Raw genomic sequence first — 23,790 nt, 5'->3', positions numbered from 1 at the left:
TACACTCGAACCTGAGACAAGCCATTCCAGGGAGCAGGTGTTAAAATCAAGAGGAGAAAATGATGTTAGACCACCCACATAGTTAATGTTAGCTTCAACAGTGTTACAGGACAGATCTGGGGACTCCCTCTTTGTTAGTCTCCATCCACCTTATGGTCTCTCCAGCCGCAGCTTCCGGGACCAGCTCCTCAGCGTCCTGGCTCCTAGGAGCAGGCAGCACTGTCTCTTTGCGTTAGCTTTATACTGCTCTCAGATTCGTCAGAATTATTCCACCGAAGTGGAAGCTGCCATGAACCGCCTGGTCAACTTGCACAACTTGCGGGCCTCCTACACCTATCTCTCTCTGGGCTACTATTTTTATTGGGTTGATGTGGCTACGGAGGCTGCAGCCCACTTTTTCAGCGAATTGGCCCTGGAGAAGCACGAGGGCTCTGAGCTTTCTTCAAGTTGCAGAACAAGCGTGGGGACTGTGCTCTTTCAGGGTGTGCAGAAGCCATCTCAAGATGAGTGGGGTAAAACCCAGGAGGCCATGGAAGCTGCCTTGGCCCTGGAGAAGAACCTGAACCAGGCCCTCTTGGATGTCCATTCCCTGAGTTCTGCTCGCGCAGACCCTCATCTGTGATTTCTTGGAAAACCACTTCCTGGATGAGGAGGGGCAGCTCATCAAGAAGATGGGCAGCCACCTCACCAACATCCATCAGCTGGCTGGGACGCAGCCAGCACAGACTGGCGGGTCACAGGGTCACAGGCGGCTCTGGGCGAGTATCTCTTTGAGCGGCTCACTCCCAAGCAGGACTAGGAGGCCTCCTTGCCTTCTGAGGGGCTCCCTCCTCACCTCTGCACCAGCCGGCCTTAGGACCTCCACCTGAATGAACCTCTCAAGCCGCTAGTCAGCTTTGTAACAGCCCTGGAGTCACTCCCACCCACCCCCACCCCCGCAAGTCTTGGAGAAAGTAAAAATAAAGCCTTTCAAACAAACAAATAAAAAGAATGTGTTAACAATCATGCCACTAAGTGTGGAGGGTAGATAACTAAAGGGTTTCTTCCAGTGCTAATCATTTTAATATTTAAAGAAATGTTGTAATCAGCCTGCCAACATCAAAGCCCGTTGATAACCTTAATGCAAGTAAAAGCAGCAGCAACACAGCTGACCTGATAATGTAAATAGGGAAAAGTGAAATATGGATCGCTGTACCCCAGTTACAGCAAATGTTTATTTGGAATAACAGAGTCTACTCCAACTGCACACCATCTGTTTCCAGTCTCAACCAAGGTAATATTTTTCACATCAAGAAAAATGACAAATACCCTGCGCCATCTCAGGGAGGCTACCTGTACCACAGTCTAAATTTACCTATCTCAACCTTTTAACATTATGTACATTAATGTCCCTGCCAAGCATTTATTACCATAATAGGATCCAGAAGCCTGAGGCTATCAGAAAATAAAGCTAGTCTTCTTAGTGGAATATAATCCTCCTCACTTGGGTGTGTGTGTGTGTGTGTGTGTGTGTGTGTGTGTGTGAGAGAGAGAGAGAGAGAGAGAGAGAGAGAGAACGCGCGCTGTCAAGTTTTCATACCACTAATTAGTGGCTCTCCTAAGATGGAAACTTACGTCTCCCTGGTTCCAGCTACTACTGACACAACTGTGTTGTGGTTGTATTGTCTCTGGAATTAATGTATAGCCTTCTGAAACAAAATACATTCGAATAAATGCTAACAGTCCAACTCCAAAATATTGGGGGCGGAGGGGGAGTTTTCTAGACAGAGTATCTCTGTGTAGCCTTGGCTGTCCTGGACTCGCTTTGTAGACCAGGCTGGCCTTGAACTCACAGCGATCCGCCTGCCCCTGCTTCCCAAGTGCTGGGATTAAAGGTGTGTGCCACTACGCTCAGCTCAAAATATTTTCAAAGTATCACATATCCCTCATTCACTGGTGATGCCATAGCCATTGTCACAAACAGTAAGACAACTAGGCCCTAACAATTATTCCTGCTTCAGATCTGACCTATTTAGCTAATGTAAACCCTAAAATAGATCCTCTTAGAAATGAGATTTTTTTCAATAAAACATCAACTCTTGGCTGGGCATAGTGAACACCTTTAATCCCAGCACTTGGGAGGCAGAGGTTAGCCTGGCCTACAAAGCAAGTCTAGGACAACCAAGGTGACACAGAGAAACCCTGTCTCAAAACACAAAAACAAACAAAAAAACCAAACAAAGCATCAATTCTTTACCTTGGTTTATTGATGAGAAACTGGACAAGGTTTCACTATGTATCCCAGGCTAGGCTTGAACTTACTATGGTCCCTGGGCTGACCTGGAACTTGCTGCAGTCTTCCTTCTTCTGGCTCTAGAAGGCTGGGATTAGAGTACCACCCAGGGTCTTTTAAACAGTTGTCAAAGTTTAGTGTGGAATTTCTGAGCATTCTGGAAATCTTTTGTAGCAAAGGGTGGCCAAGTTAAGAGGAGAAAGAAATGGGTTTTCTTTTCTTTTGGTTTTTCAAGGCAGGGTTTCTCTGTGTAGTCCTAGCTGTCCTAGAGCTCACCCTATAGAATGGCTGTCCTGGACTCGCTTTGTACACCAGACTCACAGAGATCCACCTGTCTCTGCCTCCCAAGTGCTGGGATTAAAGGTGTGCACCACCACCGCCCAGCAAGAAACAAAAATCACATTAGGGACTTATTTATTTATTTGGAAGTAGGATCTCACACATATCAAGCTGACCCGTGAATTACTGGATTGTCTTGTCTCCATCTCCTGAATCCTGGGATTTCAGGTATGCCACCATGTTCAGCTGCAGTCTATTTTTCTATCATTAACCAGCTACATAAACATCTGGGGTGCCAACTATTTTCTCCAGGATATATGGCACCTTCACAGACATGCATGCAGACAAAACACCAATGTATATAAAATAAAAATAAATCATCTTGTAAAAGCTACTTAATGGAGCTGGGTATGGTGGCACATGCCTTTAATCCCAGCACTTAGGAGGCAGAAGCAGGCAGATCACTGTGAATTCCAGGCTAGCCTGGTCTACAAAGCAAGCCCTGGACAGTCAAGGCTACACAGAGAAACCCTGTCTCAAAAAAACAAAACAAGAAAAGGTACATAGTGGGGCGGAGAGATGGCTCATAAGTTAAGAACACTGGCTGCTCTTCCAGAGGTCCTAAATTCAGTTCCCAGCAACCACATGGCTCACAGCCATCTATAACGTGACATGCAGGCAGAGAACCGTATACTAAATAAATAAATAAGTAAATAAAGGTAGAATAGCATATCAATGCAAACTGAAGGTACTGAAATTTACAATTAAAGAATATCAACAATTGGAGACTGCATGCAATACAGAGCCAGGCGGAGGGGCATTCCCTACAAAACTCATATGTGCAGTATAATTACAATTACTTACAAAAATACATATGTGGTCATATCGAGAAAGATCATGAAAATGGAACTAATCACATGGCAAAAAAATGTAGGTCAACACCCACTTCCTTGAATTCTTTTCGGTCACTGCTTATACAATACTTTCATTTATACTTTTGCTAAACTCCATTTCCTATAGAACAATTAGACATCTATTTGTTTACCAAGCATTGTTTACCAGTGTAGGATTACTCTACACTGACTTCCATCTTTTGATAATTTCATATGTATATGTAATACACTCTGGTCACTTTCATATCCCCCCCTCCATCCCCTGAACCCCCATTTCCTCAAACCAAATCCCTATACCAATTTTTAAGTAATAATTTTAGATTTATTTTATATGCATGAATGTTTCTTTCATGTGTATGTCTGTGTACTATTCAAATGCCTGGTACACTGGGTGTCAGATCCCTCTAGACAGTTGTGAGCTGCCAAGGGGGTGCTAGAAATCATATCCAGCTCCTCTCCAAGAACAAGTATTAACTGCCAAGTCTCCTCTCCAGTTTCCCTGGCCCCATATTCATATCTTTCTATTTTGTTTTGGGCTAAACCAGGACCACTTAAGTGAACATATCTAACATTTTCTTTTTGTTTTTGAGACAGGGTTTCTCAGTGTAGTCCTAGCTGTCCTAGAGCTCACTCTATAGACTGGGCTGGCCTGGAACTCACAAAGATCCACCTGCCTCTGCCTTCCAAGTGTTGGGGTTAAAGAGGTGCACTACCACAGCCCAGCTGACAAATCTAAGATTCAACTAAGTTAGGATTGAGGAAACAATGGAACAGAGTAGTTGAATCAGCAGCACAGCAGATTGATGTGTAGTCTCTTTAACAAAAGGATTAAGTTTGAGCTGCTTTGTCTCTTCCCTCGACTGCTGCGTGTGAATGCGTGGACCATAGGGGCAGCGCTATTAGGAGTTGGCCTTGTTGGAGGGAGTGTCACGGTGCAGGCCAGCTTCGAGGCCTGGCCTGGTGTGGCAGTCTCCAGCTGCCTAGAGATCAAGATGCAGAACTCTCAGCTCCTACTCCAACAATGCTATCATGCCTGCCTACAGGACACCATGTTTTCTGACATGACAACAATACAGTAAACCTCTAAAATGTAAGCCACTCCCAATTAAATGTTTTCCTCTGTAAGAGTTGCGGTAGTGGGCTGGAGGGATGGCTCAGAGGTTAAGAACACCACCGTCTGCTCTTCCAAAGGTCCTGAGTTCAATTCCCAGAAACCACATGGTGGCTCACACCACCTATAATGAGATCTAGCGTACAGGCACACACGCAGGCAGGGTATTGTGGTGGTAATGGTGTCTCTTCCCAACACTCAAACCCTAACTAAGACAGAAGGGTTATATAGCCCAAACAACAAAAATGAGGGTATTAAATGAAGATGGAAAACTACAAAGCAAATACACAATGATATTCATGGCAAATCCATATAGGAGGGAGTGCAGAAAAGCACTTCAGAACTTTGAGAGTTATTCTTCCATAGATCAGTGACTGTGCTAGGTGTGAACGTGTACCCTAACAATGTCTTACAAAGGAAAACCTCAGAAACAGTTGTTTATAACACTGCTAGTCAAAACAGTTTACCACCTAAATACAAACTAAATTGATTTAGAAATTAATCTTGTAAATTTCCGACTACGGTTATTTAGGTTCAACAAGTAATTTCATTCTGAGGCTGAAGAGATGCCTCAGAGGTTGAGAGCACTGACTGCTCTTCCAGAGGTCCTCAGTTCAATTCCAGCAACCACATGGTAGTTCACAACCATCTATCGTGAGATCTGGTGCCCTCTTCTGGCAGGGAGGCACACATGCATGAAGAACACTATATACACAATAAATAAATAAATCTTGAAAACAAAATAATTCCATTCCCAAGCACATGTAATTAATCTTTTTGAAAATTTATTTTAAAATATTTACTGAACACGATTCGCTTTAAAGACAAAACTTAGACGAGTGTGAAGATGCACATGCCTTGAATCCTACTGTGCAGGATATTAGATGCCTGTGGACCCTGAGATGGTGGTGTTTACTGGAAAACCCAGTTTCTAGTTGTACTGTGTGGCTCAGCGCTAGCACACATCTTTATTGCAAGAGCTTTCTGCTGGAATTAAATAAACTCAACCCTAGGTCAAGAGGCTGAGCAAGCGACTAGTTGACAGGGAGTGAACATAGGAAAACAAAACAAAACACAGGGAGTGAAAGGGAAGTCAGGAGGGCAGATAGAAAGAAGTACCAGAAGTAAAGGGGAGGGACATTCAGTTTGAGGGCTTTTTCAAATGGTGTGGGGACTGATTTCTTCCCCCCCCCCCCCTTTTGGGACATTGGCTGAGGAGGAAGGTCAGTTGGGTGCTTTCTCTGCCTCTAAGCTAGCAGGCTTTTACCCCAGCATCTGGCTCCTGAGTCTTTATTGGTAAAAGCAAATGATTTTGACTTTGTTAAAAAAAAAAAAAAAAAAGCAACAACATCCTAGCACTCAGGAGGCAGAGGCAGAGGCAGGTGGATCTCTGAGTTCAAAGTCAGTCTGGCCTACACAAAGAAACTCTGTCTCAGAAAAACAAAACAAAAAGCAGAGAAAAATCTTCTCATTACACACTATGCTCAAATTATTGCCTCATACACTAACTTTGTCTCCATAAATAAAGTTATCTATACACTAAGTTTCAGGCTAGCCAGGCTACATAATGAAACACTGTCTCTTAGTAAATAAATATTTTAATTAAAAAATTAATTGAGGAGCTGGAGAGATGGCTCAGAGGTTAAGAGCACTGACTACTCTTCCAAAGATCATGAGTTCAATTCCCAGCAACCACACGGTGGCTCACAACCATCTCTTCTGGCCTGCAGGCAGAATGCTGTATACATAATAAATAAATAAATCTTTAAAAAAAAATTAATGGAAAGCCAGGCCCAGTGGCACATGCCTGTAATCCCAGCACCTGGGAGGGAGAGGCAGGCGATCATGTGTGAGTTCGAAGCCAACCTTGTCTACAAAGTGAGTCCAGGGCAGCCAAGGCTACACAGAGAATCCTTGTCTTGAAAAAGAAAACAATTAATTGAAAAGCTAAAACCAGAAAGCAATGCATACAACAAAAATGAAAAGGGGGTAAGGTTACAGATTGGGAGCTCAGGCTTCAGTCCTGAAGAAGGACCAACTACCATGGAGATAGAGACAACTCTGTGCTAATGACAAAACTAAAATAACTGATTTCTCAAGCTAGTTGAGTAATTATGTTCTAGAGTAAAGATAGATAGTAACATAAAGCCTAATTAAAATAATGGCATATTTTGTTAATGAAAATGCATTCTGGACCTACTTCTCCATAGAAATGTAGATAAACATTCATTAACAGAATATGCTTTGATAGAATAAAGAATATAGAGAAATTACAAAAGTTTTCATAGAAGTACCATGTCACTCCTAGTACAAAGACCACCGAAAGGCTAGCATGACTGTACTAAGCACTAAGGATACAACAGGAAGACACAATCCCAGCCTCAAGGAGTTTATGATATAGCCAGGTGATGAGTTAAATGAACAATGAGCAGGACATGATGGTTCATGGCTGTGATTCCCATACTCAGGAAGCTGGCACAGAACAGCTGCCAGGACTTCAACACCAGCCCAGGACACACAATGAAATCCTGTCTCATGCCATGAGTTACACCAAAAGCAGACCAGTTAGAGGTACAACAAAAAAGGAGGGCCTCGACTCAGCTGAATATAAGTGCAATCAAAGCACAGATTTTTGGCCTGTTTGTTTCCTTATTTTTGCAACAAGGTCTTAAAAAATAGCTGAGGCTTGCTTCAAACTCCCCAGGTCTGGCTACAGATATGTTTTATCATCTGTTTTAGGTTACAACCACCCTTGAAAACTAAGATTTCTTTCTATTAAATGAAGATAATGTCTATGTATTGTATACTTCCACACAGTGTCTACATACAAAGTCAAAGTTATTACTTAAGACTTTACTGAGCCCACCTTCCTATACACATCTTAATTAACGGACTTGCAAAAACACTAAGGCTAATTTTGCACTTTGGATTTGGGAATAAAGAACAGATGGCCTACATAGCATACACTCTTAGAAGAACTAATTTTTCTTGATCATATGTAGTTAAAATCCAGACTTATACCTACAGAGCAGTGAGCAACAGTAACTCTCATAATGATGTGACAATTATGCAGTGTGACAGCTGTTGTACCACTACCAAATGTTAGTTTTAAAACACAGGTTAACACCTCTGGTTCCTTCAGATTAAAGCGAAACAAAAGAAAACAACAACATAAAGAATCTATCTACAATGTCAATCACAAGTATAAAACACCAATGCAAAGAATTATTTTAGCCGGGCATGGTGGCACACGCCTTTAATACGAGCACTCTGGAGGTGGATCTCTGTGAATTCGAGGCCAGCCTGGTCTACGAAGCATGTCTAGGACAGCCAGGGCTGTTACAAAGAGAAACCCTATCTCAAAAAACAAAACAAAACAAACAAACAAAAATAATAATTTTGTGATCCTAGGGATTGGATACAGGACTTTCTTCCTGTGATGCAAGCATGACCACAAAGCTAATATCCTCCAAACATTCTAATTTATCTTGAAACCGGGTCTTGCTACACTGCCTGAGCAGACCTAGGAATTACAATCCACTAGCCTCAATTTCCTGTGTACCTAGGATTACTGGCTACTTACTGCCTGGGCACACACACACAAATTATGGGGGTGTGTGCTGGGGGAGAGGTGAAGGCGTCCTCACTATATAATCCTCAATAGCCTCCAATTCATGGAGTGCTGCTACCTGACTCTTCTTCCTGACTGGGACCAACTAGCATAAACATGTCTGGCCATGCAAAGAAGAAAAATTTTTTTGTTTCTCCAGACAGGGTTTCTCTGTGTAGCCTTGGCTGTCCTGGACTCATTTTGTAGACCAGGCTGGCCTGGAACCACAATGGTCCACCTGCCTCTGCCTCCCGAGTGCTGGGATTAAAGGTGTGCACCACCATGCCTGGCTCCCAGAATGTTTTTCTCTCACATCCACACATACACCTACACTCACACATGTAAATTGCACAGTAATAATATTTATAGTAAATTTTAGAGGCTGGAGAGATGGCTCAATGGTTTAGAGATTGCTCTTTCACAGGACTGGGGTTTAATTCCCAGCATCCACATGGTGGCTCACAACCATTGGTAACTTCAGTTCCAGGAGATCCAACTCTCTCTTCTGGGCATCAGACATGTAAGTAGCATACATTCATTCATACATACATACATACATACATGCATATATACATGCAAGTAAGCACTCATACATGAAAATGTATATCTAAAAACCTAATTTTAAAAATTTATTTTTAAATGATAAAATTTAAATGGAGAAAAATAAGCTATGAATATTAAAGTTTTCTTTCTTTTTTGTGGGGTGTCAGGAGAACTGAACAGGCTTGTACTCACCATGAACACAAGCTAGCCCTAAACTCAATCCTCCTGCCTCCACTAGGACTACAAATATATGCTTCCATGCTTGTCTAAAAGTAAAGTTTCCTACTTTTAAGAGTTTCTTTCGCTCTACTCTACTCTCTCTCCATGCTGTTCCTGGCTGTCTCCCTCTGGGGTACCCTTCCTTCCCTTCTCCGCCCCCCATGCTCATTTACTAACTCCTCTACAACACAGTATCTGCTGCCTGGTGCCTTATTATACCTTATATCTAATTATTAATCTTAACATTGGTGCCACGTGACTAGGATACGAAACCCAGAGGGCCATTCCACTGTCTCCCCCAGCACTGCCTGCCTGCCTACTATACTTTTGTGTCCTGCTAGACTTCCCTCATCTGGGACATTGTCGAAGTAGCTACATACAAGTGCTCCCGTCCAATCTCAGAAATCGTGCCAGCTGGACCTGCACTGTTCCTCCCAGCTGCAGATGTTCTCAGACCCTGGACAGCAGATCAACAGCCAACATTTCAGCCTTTAAAACCCCCTACTGCCGCCCTACTGCCAGCAGGAAGTAGTTACTTAGGCCCTTATCCTTTTGCAAAAGCCTGGAAATGGTGTGCTCCAGGCCAGGACAAACAGCTGCAGGCTCTCCCAGTGCTCCTTCATCCCTATCTGCAGCAGGACATGGCTGACATACCCTGCCTCTATCTCAAACTTTCAGGGCAGAACTTTTCCTTCCTCTTCACCATATAATTTGGACATTTTGTTGCTATTAGTTTTTCTCTCTCTTTTCCCCTTACATGGCAGCCAAAAGCTGCTTCCAATGAATCTACATTTATATACTTTAACTTACTTCATATAAACACAATCCAACATTCCTGGTTCTTTACTTATAGGAAAAGGTAAGAATGTTAAGAGTTCTTCAGTCTACCTACCACTGATGTCATTGCTTACCTGTGGAGATGCGAGGGGGGATGACCCTGCCCAGGGCCATATAAAAGGACACACCCTCCGTGTGATCCTCTCTACTCTCTCTCTTCTTCTTACTGTCCCTGTCTGTCTCTCTCTGGGGTACCCCCTTCCCCTTCTCCCCCACCCCCATGCTCATTTAGTAAACTCCTCTACAACATAAAAAGTTTCTTTCAATAAATACCTGGAAACAATTTATCTCAAAGCCCAAATTGTTTTTTTCAAGATTTGACATCAATGTTACCACTTGGGGGTGTCCTATTTCAAAAAACTAAAATACTACAAACAAACAACTTATTACTCAATGAAAAATGGCTAAATCATACATAAATTGTCCTAGAAAATACTTTTTCTTTAATCCCAGCACTCAGGAGGCAGAAGTGAGTCCAGCCTAGTCTACAGAGTAAGTTTCAGGACAGCCAGGGCTACACAGAGAAACCTTGTCTCAAAAAAACAAAACAAAACAACAACAAAAAACTACAACAACAACAACAAAAAACAATAAACCAGGGGCTGGAGAGATGGCTCAGTGGTTAAGAGCATCGCCTGCTCTTCCAAAGGTCCTGAGTTCAATTCCCAGCAACCACATGGTGGCTCATAACCATCTGTAATGTGATATGGCGCCCTCTTCTGGCTTGCAGGAGTACGTGCAAGCAGAGCACTGTACACATAATAAATAAATAAATCTTTAAAAAAAAAACCAAAAAGATAATTTTCTTTTCTTATTTATTTGTCCATTTACTTAATTGTTTCTGGTTACCTAGTGCTAGCCTATAAACCTGATACTGTCCTTGAATCCCTGAACAGCAAACTGACCCTGCCTCCCAAGTGCTGGGATAACAGGTGCATGGCAAAAATCCTTTGTTTGTTTTTTGTTTTCTTCAAGACAGAGTTTCTTTGTGTAGCCTTGGCTGTCCTGGACTCACTTTGAGGACCAGGCTGGCCTGAAATTCACAATGGTCCCCTGCTTCTGGCTCCAAGTGCTGGGATTAAAGGCATAAGCCACCATGCTCAGCTCATATCCAATTCTTTACCACTTTATTTAATCAAAAACTAGGGCACAGGGATGTTGAATTATACTCAGGGTTAAATACCTAACAGTAATAGTTTTGGTGTACTCAAGAGTTAAGAACTGGGGCTAGAGAGATGGGTCAGAGGTTAAAAGCACTTAACTCAGAGGTCCTGAGTTCAATTCCCAGCAACCACATCATGGCTCACAACCATCTTAATAAGATCTGGTGTACAGGTGTACATGAAGGCAAAACAATGTATACTTAATAAACAAATCTTTAAAAAAAAAAAAAAGAACTGTAACAAAAGAAATCTAAATCGAGGGGTATACTCCTTTAATCCCAGCACTTGGAAGGCTGACAAAGGCACATTACTTCCCCTAGGCCAGCCAGATCTATATAGCAAGTTTCAAAACTGCCAGGACTACATACTGAGAACTTGTCTCAAAAACAAAACAACAGATAGAGAAAATTATTAGAAGATTTAATGAAGTTTGTACATTTTGCCTAAGAATTTAAGGGAAATGATATTGATCACAGCTGAAAGTGACAAACATGATAGTAAATACATTCTATAAAAAAAAAAAACATTCTGTAGCTACTGCAGACCCTAAAAAGCCTAGAAGTTATAGCAAAAAGTTATGCCAATAATTAATTAAATCAATAATTAAAAAAAGAAAAAAACCTTCTCAGTTTAGCAAATCAATGGGCTGACTTAATTAGCAACAGCTTGTCACAGGTCTAGGAGAAAGGAATAGGGTGAAAGAGGGAGGGGGAGTGGGAAGATACAAGTGAGGAGATAATAGGGATGTAATCCAAATAATAAAATTTAATTAAAAAAAAAAAAAAAAAGAATTAGCAACAGGCTGGGCATGGTGGCCTATGACTTTAATCCTAGAACTAGGGAGGCAGAGTGAGTTCGCTGTGAGTTCAAGGCCAGCCTGGTCTAGAGAACAAGTTCCAGGACAGCCAAGGCTACACAAAGAAACCCTATCTCAAACAAACAAACCAAAAAAAGAAAAAAGAAAAGAAAGAAAGAATGAATTAGTAACAGTAGTCAGACATGGTTACTCGGTTGCTCATGCCTTTAATCCCAGCACGCAGAGGGAGAGGCAGGAGAATCCAGAACAGCCAGGGCTATACATAGAGAAACTCTGTCTCAAAAAACAAAACAAAACAAACAGGGGGTGGGGCTGGAGAGATGGCACATCGGTTAAAAGAGCCATCTGCTCTTCCAAAGGTCCTGAGTTCAATTCCCAGCAACCACATGGGCTCACAACCATGTATAATATGATCTGATGCCCTTTCCTGGCCTGTAGATATACATGTAGATAAAGCACTTATATACATTAAATAAGTAAATTTTAAAAAACTTAGCAACAGATATGCCTTAAGTATAGTAACAAATAAACTTGCCAAACAGTGGTGATGCACACCTTTAATGCCAGTACTCGAGGCAGAGGCAGACTGGTCTCAAGGTCAGTATGGTCTACAGAGCAAGTTCTAGGAATGTCTCCAAAAACCAAATTAAATAAATCAATGAATGAATAAACAAACTACACAGGAGACATGGAGTTCAGCTGACTTTGTGCAAACTAAGCAAGTACTCTAAGTCCTAGGTTCAACCTCCAGGGCTGCATAAACCCACTGCAATGGCATATGCCTATAACCCAAGCAACCAAAAAGAAACAGAAGGCTGCCTAGAGTTCATTATGCCTACATAGTGGTTACCCAGCAACCAGCAGTACACAACCTAAAGCATAAATAATCAAACCACACAGCCTGAAATGATGGGACACACCTTAAATCGTGGCACTTGGAGACAACGAGGCAGGAAAAATATCACCATGAGGGGGCCTGGACCAAGAGTGAGTTAACTATTGAGAGCCTCTCTCAAAGTGGGGAATAGGGAGGGGATCGACAAGCAGCCCTGCTAAGTGATACTCTGAAACGTAACTAGTGAGAACTTCTCTCAAAAACAAAACAACAGCCAGCCAAAGTGGTGCATACCTTTAATCCTAGCACTTGGGATGCAGAAGCAGGCGGATCTCTGTGAGTTCGAGTCCAGGACAGTCAAAGCTACAGAGAAACCCTGCCTCAAAAAACCAAAACCAAAACAAAACAAAACAAAGCAGAAATTGTTTGTTTGTTTGTTTTTTGAGGCAAGGTTTCTCTGTGTAGCCTTGGCTGTCCTGGCTGGACTCCCTTTGTAGACCAGGCTGGCCTTGAACTCACAAAGATCCTCCTGCCTCTGCCTCCAGAGTGCTGGAATTAAAGGCGTGCGCCACCATGCCCAGCCAGAAAATTAAGACTCAATAAAGTCCATACATTTTGGCTAAGTTTTTTTTTAAGAGAAATGACACTATATGTGTTTACTATATAAATAATATTTATATGGTAAATAGTTTTATACTGGTATTAAATTTTACTGGTATTAAATGTTTACCAAAACAGACTAAAGAATAGAAGAACAAAATCAGATAGAGAAAATTCTTTGGCAGGCACTTCAGTGACACAATTAGCACCCACTCAATCCATCTATCAGGATAGCTCAATCTTATTTTGGCATTAAATTAAGATTGGGATAGGACTAATGAAATAAAGATGGCAATAAATGAACTGAGAGAACAGTACCAACTATGAGATTTTATGGACAGCTCTCAGACACCCACACATAGAGCAAGCTTCCAAGTTTGGAATGGTTAACTTAAATTCTTCCAGATTCTGTGATTCTTCACAAATACAAGCAAAAATATAGATTATAGCAAAAGCATACAACTGCAGCTTGCAGATGTCAGGCTGTTAGCAGATCAGCAACCATACTCCTTCCTTGATGGGCACTCAGGTAAGGCTGTCTCACGTAGCACTCAGGGCTAAACAAATAACCGAAGGAGTTTCTTCCTATTGTACTCTTCGCAGTCAAGCTATGGAAAAGGACCTTATCTAAGAACTAAAATGGTGGTAGGATGATGGTGTTTCAGTTTTCTCCTCCATAAAAATATTACACCTGGATTTTACTTCCTATCCCTGAGGGGCCTTTATGAGGATAAAAAGCTTTTCAAAATTAAAAGCACAATGTAAATATGAGGCAATAATATAACAGGGACTGAATCCAAACAACATAAATGGAAGGTAGATGGGCACTTTGGCAGAGCAAATAGCCACCTATGCCATCAGAGTAAACATGTAAGTACAACCTATGATTATATTAAAAGGAGATCTTTGGGAGCCTAGGAGATGGCTCACTAAGAACACCTGCTGTGCCTCGAGTGGTGGTACATGCTTTTAATCCCAGCATTCAGGGAGGCAGAGGCAGGTGAATCTCTGTGAGCTCAAGGCTAGTCTGGTCTACAAAACAAGTCTAGGACAGCTAAGGCTACACAGAGAAGCCCTGTCTCAAAAAAAAAAAAAAATCAAGCCGGGCATGGTGGCGCACGCCTTTAATCCCAGCACTCGGGAGGCAGAGGCAGGCAGATCACTTTGAGTTCAAGCCCAGTCTAGTCTACAAAGCAAGTCTAGGACAGCCAAGGCTACACAAAGAAACCCTGTCTCAAACACCCCACCCAAAAAAATCAAGGGGCTGGAGAGATGGTTAATAGGTTAAGAGCATTGGATGCTCTTCCAGAGGTCCTGAGTTCAATTCCCAGCAACCACATGGTGGCTCACAACCATCTATAACGAGATCTGGTACCTTCTTCCCTGGCCTGCAGGTAGAACATTGTATGCATAATAAATAATCTTTAGAAAAAAATAAAAAAACAAAGAGCACTTGCTGTTCTTGCAGAGGATCCAACACCCTCTCCTAGCTTGCACATGCTGCACACACATAAAAGCAGGCAAAACACCCATATACATAAAATTTTTTTAATTATTTTTTTGGGTTTTTTTGTTTTTGTTTTTTTTCGAGACAGGGTTTCTCTGTATAACCTTGACTGTCCTGGACTCGCTTTGTAGGCCAGGCTGCCCTCGAACTCACAGCTATCTGCCTGCCTCTGCCTCCCAAGTGCTGGGATTAAAGGTGTGCGTCACCACGCCCAGCTCTTAAAATTTTTTAAATTATTAAAAAGCAAGCTTTTGCCATACAAAAAAGGCTGTGTTCTTTACTTGTTTTCCTAAGTATCTCTTTTATTAATCCTACATATTCCAATTGCGCTTTGAATTGAATCTGTCCCCATCTACGCTATTCCAGCACATCTTAAGAACCACTGTAGTGTCTCAAGTTGAATTTTCCACCGCTGACTTCTTTCTCTTCCTGGTTCTGAGTTCTTTAAACTTTATATTTCAATAACCACAACTCCTAGTAGAATATTTAGCACACAATATTAGCCCTAAAACTTTCCTAATTCTAGCTAACCAACTACAATAGAGAAAAGTTTCTATCCAGTTTCTATTTCCCCAAGCAAATGACAAGTCACAATGGGAAATATATGTGTGGGTAAATTTACTCAAATGTTATTTATTCAGCCTCAGACAGTAAACCAGAATTTCTTTCTGATATCTGCTATGAGATGGTGTGAAGAAACACCATATAAGTGAGAAACTTCAATTTCTTTTTCTATGTGGTGTATTTACATGATCTTTTGGGGGTGTGTACTCGTGTGTGTGTGTGTGTGTGTGTGTGTGTGTGTGTAGGAGACAGAAGATGGCATCTAGTATCTTCCATATTTGTTCTCTATCTTACTTTCCAAGATAGGGTCTCTCATTGAGCCTATAGCTCATCAATCTAATTAGGATGCCTGAACACTGAGCTCCTGGGATGCACCTATCCCCCTCCCCTCAAGACCACAATTGCAGGGTTAGAGCTCTGTGCCACCATACCAATTTTTACAAGGGTGCTGGGGCCATGAGTCTCATCCTTGTACTTACTCACAGTCATCTGACTGAATGAGCTATCTCCTCAGTCTCGAGGTGTATTCTATTAATACTGTACAACTATGCATGATGTCCTACACCTATAATCCAGCACTCTAGAAGCTTAGGTAGCCAGGCTCGTCTACAAGGTTACACACCAAAACCCTGTCTCAACAGAATAAATAAAAACAAACAAGCCAGGCGTGGTGGCGCACGCCTTTAATCCCAGCACTTGGGAGGCAGAGGCAGGCGGATCGCTGTGAGTTCGAGGCCAGCCTGGTCTACAAAGTGAGTCCAGGATGGCCAAGGCTACACAGAGAAACCCTGTCTCGAAAAACCAAAAAAAAAAAAAAAAAAAAACAAAAAAAAAAAACCAAACAGCTGAGCGTGACACACGCCTTTAATCTAAGTACTTTAGAGGCAGAGGCAGGTAGATTGCTTTGAGTTCGTGGCCACTTTGGTCTACAAAGAGTTTTAGGACAGCCAGGGCCATTATACAGAGAAACCCTGTCTCAAAAAGCAAAAAGCAAAAACAAAACAAACAAAAAGAGCCAGCAGGTAGTAGGAATCCTCAAATTTGGCTGAACTGGGCTAGAGATCTCATCTCTAAATAAATAAAAATAAATGAGAAAAATTTTAAAAAGCTCTATCCAACTATCCAAACTGTAACATTAACTGTAGAATCCAGGAAGCGGGGGGTGGGGGTGGGGGGGGGGAGAACATGGTAAAAGTGATGTGGCACGCCTTGCCTTTAATCTCAACATTCAGGATGAGAAAAGTGAATCTCTAAGTTCAAGGCCAGCCAAGTCCACACAATGAGGTCCAGGTCAGCCAGGGACATATAGTAAGACTGTCTCAAAACAGAAACAGTTAAGAGCTTTGGGGGGGATGAGGGGTGGTGTGGCTTAGCTGGTAGAGTACTAGGCCTAAAATTTATGAAGCCCCAAATTAGACCCTTAGTAACTCTTAAAATTATGTGTGGTGGTGCATAACAGTAATCCCAGTGCTCAAAAGGTAGAAAGAGGAAGATTAGAACTTCAAGGTCATCCTAAATTTGAGAAAGTTTTAAGCTAGCCTAGAATACATGACACCCTAAGGAGGTATGGAGGAAGCAAAGAAAAAAATAGAGTGATTAGAATAACTGCAGCACATACTGATGACTAGAAAATAAATGTTTCAGAGCATTGGCATCAGGTAAAGCACTTTATCCTGAAAGAAAAATAACACAGCTACCTCACATAAGCAGTCTGTGCAAACACCATATGGTCTGTTGGGGGAAAAGTTTACTTTTTTGTCCTACAGATAAAAATGAAAATGAGGTTGCCAGAAATATTTCTGCCATCCTAAGTGTCTAATAAAATATGAACAGAATCCAAATTTATCTGTGTAACTTCATTTTGAAAGCTCAAAATTACTTACCCACCCCTTTAAATCATAGTGTCCTTAATCCCAGCTCTCAGAAGGCAGAGGCAAAAGATCTCTATAAATTCTAGGTCATCCAAGGCTATCTAGTGAGACCCACAAAAAATGAAATAAGCCAGGCCTTGTGGCGCACACCTGTAATCCCAGTACTCAGGGAGGTAAAGGCAGGTGGATCTCTGTCCAGCCTGGTCGACAAAGCGAGTCCAAGCCAGCCAAGGCTACACAGGAAAACCCTGTCTTGAAAAGCCAAAAAAGAATAATAATAATAATAATAATAATAATAATAATAATAATAATAATAATAATAATAATAGATCAGAGAGATGGAGAGATGGCTCAACAGTTAAGGGCACTGGCTGCTTTTCCAGAAGACCCAGGTTCAATTCCCAGTACCCACATGGCTCATGACTGTCTCCAATTGTAGTCCCATAGGACCTGATACCCTTTTCTGATGTACATACATTAAAATGCATAAATTAATCTTTTAAGATGTATAATGGCCGGGCGTGGTGGCGCATGCCTTTAATCCCAGCACTCGGGAGGCAGAGGCAGGCGGATTGCTGTGAGTTTGGGGCCAGCCTGGTCTACAAAGTGAGTCCAGGATGGCCAAGGCTACACAGAGAAACCCTGTCTCGAAAAACCAAAACAACAACAAACAAACAAAAAAAGATGTATAATGAAGCAGGGGGCGTGGTGGCGCACGTCTGTAATCCCAGCACTCGGGAGGCGGAGGCAGGCGGATCTCTGTGAGTTCAAGGCTACCAAGCAAGTTCAGGACAACCAAGGCTACACAGAGAAACCCTATCTAGAAAAAACAGAAAAATTTGTATAGTGGAGCTGAGTGCAGTGGCACATGCCTGTAATCCTAGCACATGGGGAGGCATAGGCAAGCAGCCCTCATTGAGTTCGAGGCCAGCCTGGTCTACAAAGAAAGTCCAAGACAGCCAAGGCTACAAAGAGAAGTCCTGTCTTGAAAAATCAAAACAAACAATCAATTTATAATGGGATGGAAAGATGGGTCATCAGTTAAGAGTACTGGCTACTCTTCCAGAGGACACTTGGTACAATTCCCAGCACCCACTTGGCAACTCAAACCTGTTTGTAACTTCAATTCCAGGGCTTCTGACAACCTCATATAGACATACATGCAGGCAAAACACCAATAAAAATAAACATTTTTAAAAATTGATCAGAACTGGAGAAACTGGGTTAAGGTGCTTGCCACTACATCTGACAACCTGGGTTTAACCTCCAGAAGCCATTCTGGTGGAGAAAAACTCCTGAGAGCAATTCTCTGACCTCCCCGTGTGAATCACAGTACAGGTGACCCTTCACACAAATAAATAAATGTAATTTGAAAAACTTTAGATGCTAGGCCATAGTGGAAGTTTTAGTTTCTTTAAAAACTGTTATGTTAAGCCGGGCGTGGTGGTGCACGCCTTTAATCCCAGCACTTGGGAGGCAGAGGCAGGTGGATCGCTGTGAGTTCGAGGCCAGCCTGGTCTACAAAGTGAGTCCAGGATGGCCAAGGCTACACAGAGAAACCCTGTCTCGAAAAAAAAAACCAAAAAAAAAAAAAAAAAAAAAAAAAAACCTGTTATGTTATATAAATATGGCTTTGTTTTAATCATAAGTGTGGGATACAGGGCTACTTTCAGTTTCTCCACAGCTGTTAACTATGATTGCCCTGTGTGGGCTCGGAGAGGAGCATGATTTTTGCCAGCTACAGATAGTTTAACTCTGAAGACTTCCGAGAGGAAGAGGAGTCCAAGGAGGAAGAAGGCTGCTGCTGTGCTTGCTGTTTGCTTTTTTGCTGGTTAGCTGGACTCTGGATACACTAACTACAAAGACTGTAATTGCCCTAGGAAATGAGTCTAAAGAGGTCTACATCCCCTTTCCCTTCTAAGCTTTGTTCTCTCCTACCTAGTGTTGGGGGGTTGGAAACCAAATAAAGTAGATAAAAAGTACACCAACACTGGGCAGCGGTGACAGGGTCACTCTCATTTCTCCACCACATTATAATCATACTGGGCATTTTCTTTTCTTTGAACATAACAAGCCCGTTCCCATCGTTTGGCCTCTGCCTGGAGTGAGGGGTCTTCCTTCTTATAGCAACTACATTTCTTCAGTGAGATTTAGAACAGCACAGTTTATTTCTTCAGGCAACTGTAAACTGACCATTTAGTATCATATCCTGGTTTTGCTATTATTGTTAATGGCCATCTACTGATAAATATTTTTATTTTTAAAGGTATGGCACCTCGTGATATTTCAGGCTGGTTTCCATCTTCCTATTTGGCTAGCCAAGGAAAATCTCGAATTGATCCTCCTCCTACCTTCACTTTCCCCAGTGCTAACATTACAGACATGCTTCTGTAATGATACTAGTTTATAAGCTGAAAGAAAACTGAACCTTTGGCTTTGTGCATGCTATCAACTACACTATATCCCTACCCACATACTCTTTTTTTTTTTTTTTTTTTTAAGATTTATTTATTCATATGAATGCTCTGTGTGCATGTATACCTGCAGACCAGAAGAGGGCATCAGATCTCATTATAGATGGCTGTGAGCCACCATGTGATTGCTGGGAATTGAACTCAGGACCTTTGGAAAGGCAGCCAGTGCTCTTAACCTCTGAGCCATCTTTCCAGCTCCCGTACTCTTTATTTCTTGCATGCCTATTTATTTGTTGGGGAGCTGGGGACGAAGGTCTCTTTACATATTCCTGACTGTCCGAGAACTCATTATGCAAATCAGGCTGGCCTCAAACTCAGATCCACCTGCCACTGCCTCCCCAGTGCTACTGGTGCATTATCAACTATGTTGGTGCAAAATGGTGCAGTATCAATCATTTTGATAACTGTGATTATATATAAGCAAAATTTGTACCTCTTAACAACTACAGGGAATCTGACACCTTCTTCTGGCCTGAGGGCACCAGGCATGCAAGTGGTACACAGGCATACATGCAGGCAAAAAAACTTATAAGCAATGTTAAAAACAAACACCTTGGGCTGGAGAGATAAGCCGGAGGTTAAAAGCACTGTATGGTGGCTCACAACCATCTATAATGAAATTTGGTGCCCTCTTCTGGAACGCAGGTGTACATACAGGCAGTACACTGTATACATAATAATAAATAAATCTTTAAATCACAAAACAAAAACCTCTTACCTATTTTCAGGTGTTTTTTTTTTTTTTTTTTTTTAATTATTAAAATATATACACAAGCTTGAAAGCAGTAACAGCTACACTGGTACTATACTTAGAACTGTCTGAACTTGTTCTAGTTGCAAACTGCAAATGAAGTACACCAACTCCACAAGCAGAAGACCCAGTTTCAAATCCCACTCTTCCTTTCCCTGATGCAGCAGCCTGAGTAAGACTGGCCCCCATAGGCTCATATACTTGAATGATGGGCCATCAGGGAGAGGCACTACCTGAAAAGGATTAGGAGGTGTGGCCTTGTTGGAGGACGTGTGCTACTGGGGGTGGCCTTTGAGAGTTAAAAGCCTACACTTTTGAAACCCAGCAGCTCTTTGCCTTTGGATCACATACCTGCAGCACCATGTTCCCCAACATGGGGACAAGGGAATAACTCTCTGAAATTGTAAGCAAGCTCCAATTAAATGTTTTCTTTTCTTTTCTTTCTTTCTTTCTACCCCCCTCAAGACAGGGTTTCTCTGTGTAGCCTTGGCTTTCCTGGACTCACTTTGTAGACTAAGTTGGCCTCGAGTCCACCTGCTTCTGCCTCCCAGAGTGCTGGTATCACAGGGGTGCACCACCACACCCAGCTTTGATGTCTCTTCACAGCAATAGAACACTGACCAAAACACCTGATCTTAATTTTCCAGTCTTTCTTCTATTTAAAATGATTAAAGAGAGAGGGCTGGAGAGATGGCTCAGAGGTTAAGAGCACTGTCTGCTCTTCCAGAGGTCCTGAGTTCAATTCCCAGCAGCCACATGGTGGCTCACAGCCATCTATAATGTGATCTGATGTCCTCTTCTGGCCTGCAGGTGTGCATGCAGGCAGAGCACTGTATTCTTAGTTAGAAAAAAAAAAAAAAAGATGAGCTGGGAGTGGTGTCATATGCCTTTAATCTCAGCACTTGAGAGGCAGAGGCAGGTAGATCTCTGTAAATTCTAAGCCAGCCTAGTCTACTAGCAAGTTCAGGACAGCCAAGATAACAGAGAACACTGTATCAAAAATAACAAAAACACAAAAAATGATGAAAGAGAGCTGTATGTGGTGGCACTCTCTTTTGATGCCAGCATTCTAGGCACAGGCAGGAGGATCTCTGTGAGTTCAAGGCAAGCCTAGCCTACATAGTGAGTTCCCGGACAGCCAAAGCTACACAGGGAGAGTCTGTCAAAAACAAAACCCAAAAATGTTGAAGCCTATTTCAAAGTTCTCAAAACACTCTAATTTAAAGATTTTGTGATAAAGCCTGCGCTGCAGAAAGACACTCACTAGTCAAGTCGGCAAACTCACTGACTTCCAGGGCTGTGAGACTGTACAGGCTATTAGGATACTCTTCACTGCTGTGCTATTAACTTTGTCAAAGTCACTGGAAGTCAAAGCAAGTTCAAACTGTCCTTAAAATCAGACGTGGAGCTGGGCAGTGTTGGCGCACGCCTTTAATCTCAGCACTCGGGAGGCAGAGGCAGGTGGATCACTTTGAGTTCAAGGCCAGCCTGGTCTACAAAGTTAGTCCAGGACAGCCAAGGCTATACAGAGAAACCCTGTCTCGAAAAACAAAAACAAACAAACAAACAAAAAATCAGACTTGGGATTTTAAGTCCAATTCACATTTTTACATTTTCTTTAGATCTGGTTTTGACAGGTGGGTTTTGAACCTAACTGTGTGACTGGCCACAAAGGTGAGATCTTCTGTGCCGTCTAAAAACTGGGATCTTGGACGCGTGTCAACACATACACCAACTACAAGCAATTCATAACAAGGCCCAAAATCAAACACACAAATGTAATGATTTAAAAGAAGACGAAGAAGTCGTCGTCTAGGGGCTGGGCAGTGGTGGCCCATGATTTTAATCCCAGTACTCACCCCAGCTCATCAAGTGGCATCAAGACTGAGCTTGTCCTCTTCCCCAGCCATTAAAAACAAGAAAATCAGCTGGGGGTGGTGGCACACATTTTTAATCCCAGCACTCGGGAGGCAGAGGCAGGTGCTGATCTCTGTGAGTTGAGGACAGCCAGAACTTTGAGAGAGAGAGAGAGAGAGAGAGAGAGAGAGAGAGAGAGAGAGAGAGAGAGAGAGAGATCATGAAATCTGCAAGCAAATGGATAGAACTAAAAAAGATCATCCAGAGTGAGTTAACTCAGACACATATGGTATGCACTCACTTATAAGTGGATAAACATACTACAATGCATAGAACCAAAGAAGATAAGCAACAAGGAGCAGCTAAGGGAGGATGCTTAAATCTCACTCAGAAGGCAAAATAGAACAGAGGCAGTAATTGAAGGAACAAGGCAGGAGGAAGTACAGAGAGAAACAGGGGTGGAGATCGCACCCAGGAGTGGAGGCTGTTAGGGCTCTGCTTCAGCCTGCCTGCCTGTGATGTCATGGCCGGGGGAGGGGGGGGGGGCTGGCCTTGCCCAGTAGATAAAAGAGCAGACCCACCTCACTCCTCTCTCTTACCCCCTTTCCCTCTCATCTCTCTATCACCTCTCTCTTTCTCCTCCTCTCTCTTTTTCTCTCACCCCCTTTCTCTCTCTTACCCCCCTCTCTGAGGCACCCCTTCTCCCACCTTTCCTTCTCTTCCCATGCTCATTTTAAAAGCTCATCACAGGTGGGTGTTGGCGGCGCAGGCCTTTGATCCCAACACTCGGGAGGCAGAGGCAGGGAGATTGTTCGAGGCCAGCCTGGTCTACAAAATGAGTTCAGGACAGCCAAGGCTACACAAAGAAACCCTGTCTCGAAAAACCAAAAAATAAAAAATAAAAACTCCTCATCTAATATCTGTTGCCTGGCACCTTATTTTCTTACATTTTAATTATAAAAGTGGGGAATGACAGAAGGCCTACGGAGGAAAGAGAAAGTGTGGGTGGGGGCATCTCTGTGACAAGCTGGAGACCTAAGTTAGACTAGGCCTCTGGGAGGATATGAGGGGACTCTAGCTGAGACTCCTAGTAGCAGGGGCCACTGAGACCCTCTAACTAGGCAAGACTTCCAGTGGAAGGAGGAGAGCACCAACCCACCCACAATACTTCCATCCAAACAAAACTTACCCTGCCTATAAGGCATGCAAGGATAAAGATAGAACAAATAAAACAGAGATTGAAGGGATGACCCATGGCAGAGAGCCAACCCCTGACACTATTAATGATAATCTTCTATGCTTGCAGACAGGAGCCTACCAGAGTTGTCCTCTGAGAGGCTCACACAGCCAAAAATTGGGTGAAGTGTAGGAGTCTAGTGGAAAAGTGAGGAGAAGGAGAAAAGGACCTGGAGGTGACAGGAGCTACACAGGAAGACCAACAGAGCCAACCACCCAGGGCCCAGAGGAGCCTGTGGAGTCTGAAGCACCAACCAAGGGCCATGGATGGAAATAGCCAATGGGCAGCTCAGGCTTCACGTGGGTCCCCTAGCAAGGGGAGCAGGGCCTATCTCTGACACAGACTCTGTT

At 42.6% G+C, this 23,790-nt stretch overlaps 2 protein-coding genes across 4 annotated transcripts in view; one reads left to right on the top strand and one right to left on the bottom strand.

Moving 5' to 3' along the window:
- Nucleotides 1-23,790, bottom strand: part of Cbfa2t2 (CBFA2/RUNX1 partner transcriptional co-repressor 2) — a 96,646-nt gene that overhangs the window by 44,285 nt on the left and 28,571 nt on the right. The gene's annotated exons all lie outside the window — the stretch shown is intronic.
- LOC127188300 (ferritin light chain-like) lies at nt 86-799 on the top strand. The gene is given in 3 exon segments (XM_051144802.1): nt 86-615; nt 617-705; nt 738-799. Coding segments are annotated over 3 exon segments (681 nt in total).

This window comes from Acomys russatus, chromosome 4 (genome assembly GCF_903995435.1).
Source record: "Acomys russatus chromosome 4, mAcoRus1.1, whole genome shotgun sequence".
In the NCBI taxonomy this organism is placed as follows: Eukaryota; Metazoa; Chordata; class Mammalia; order Rodentia; family Muridae; genus Acomys; species Acomys russatus.
This window is presented reverse-complemented; position numbering and strand designations above follow the sequence as displayed.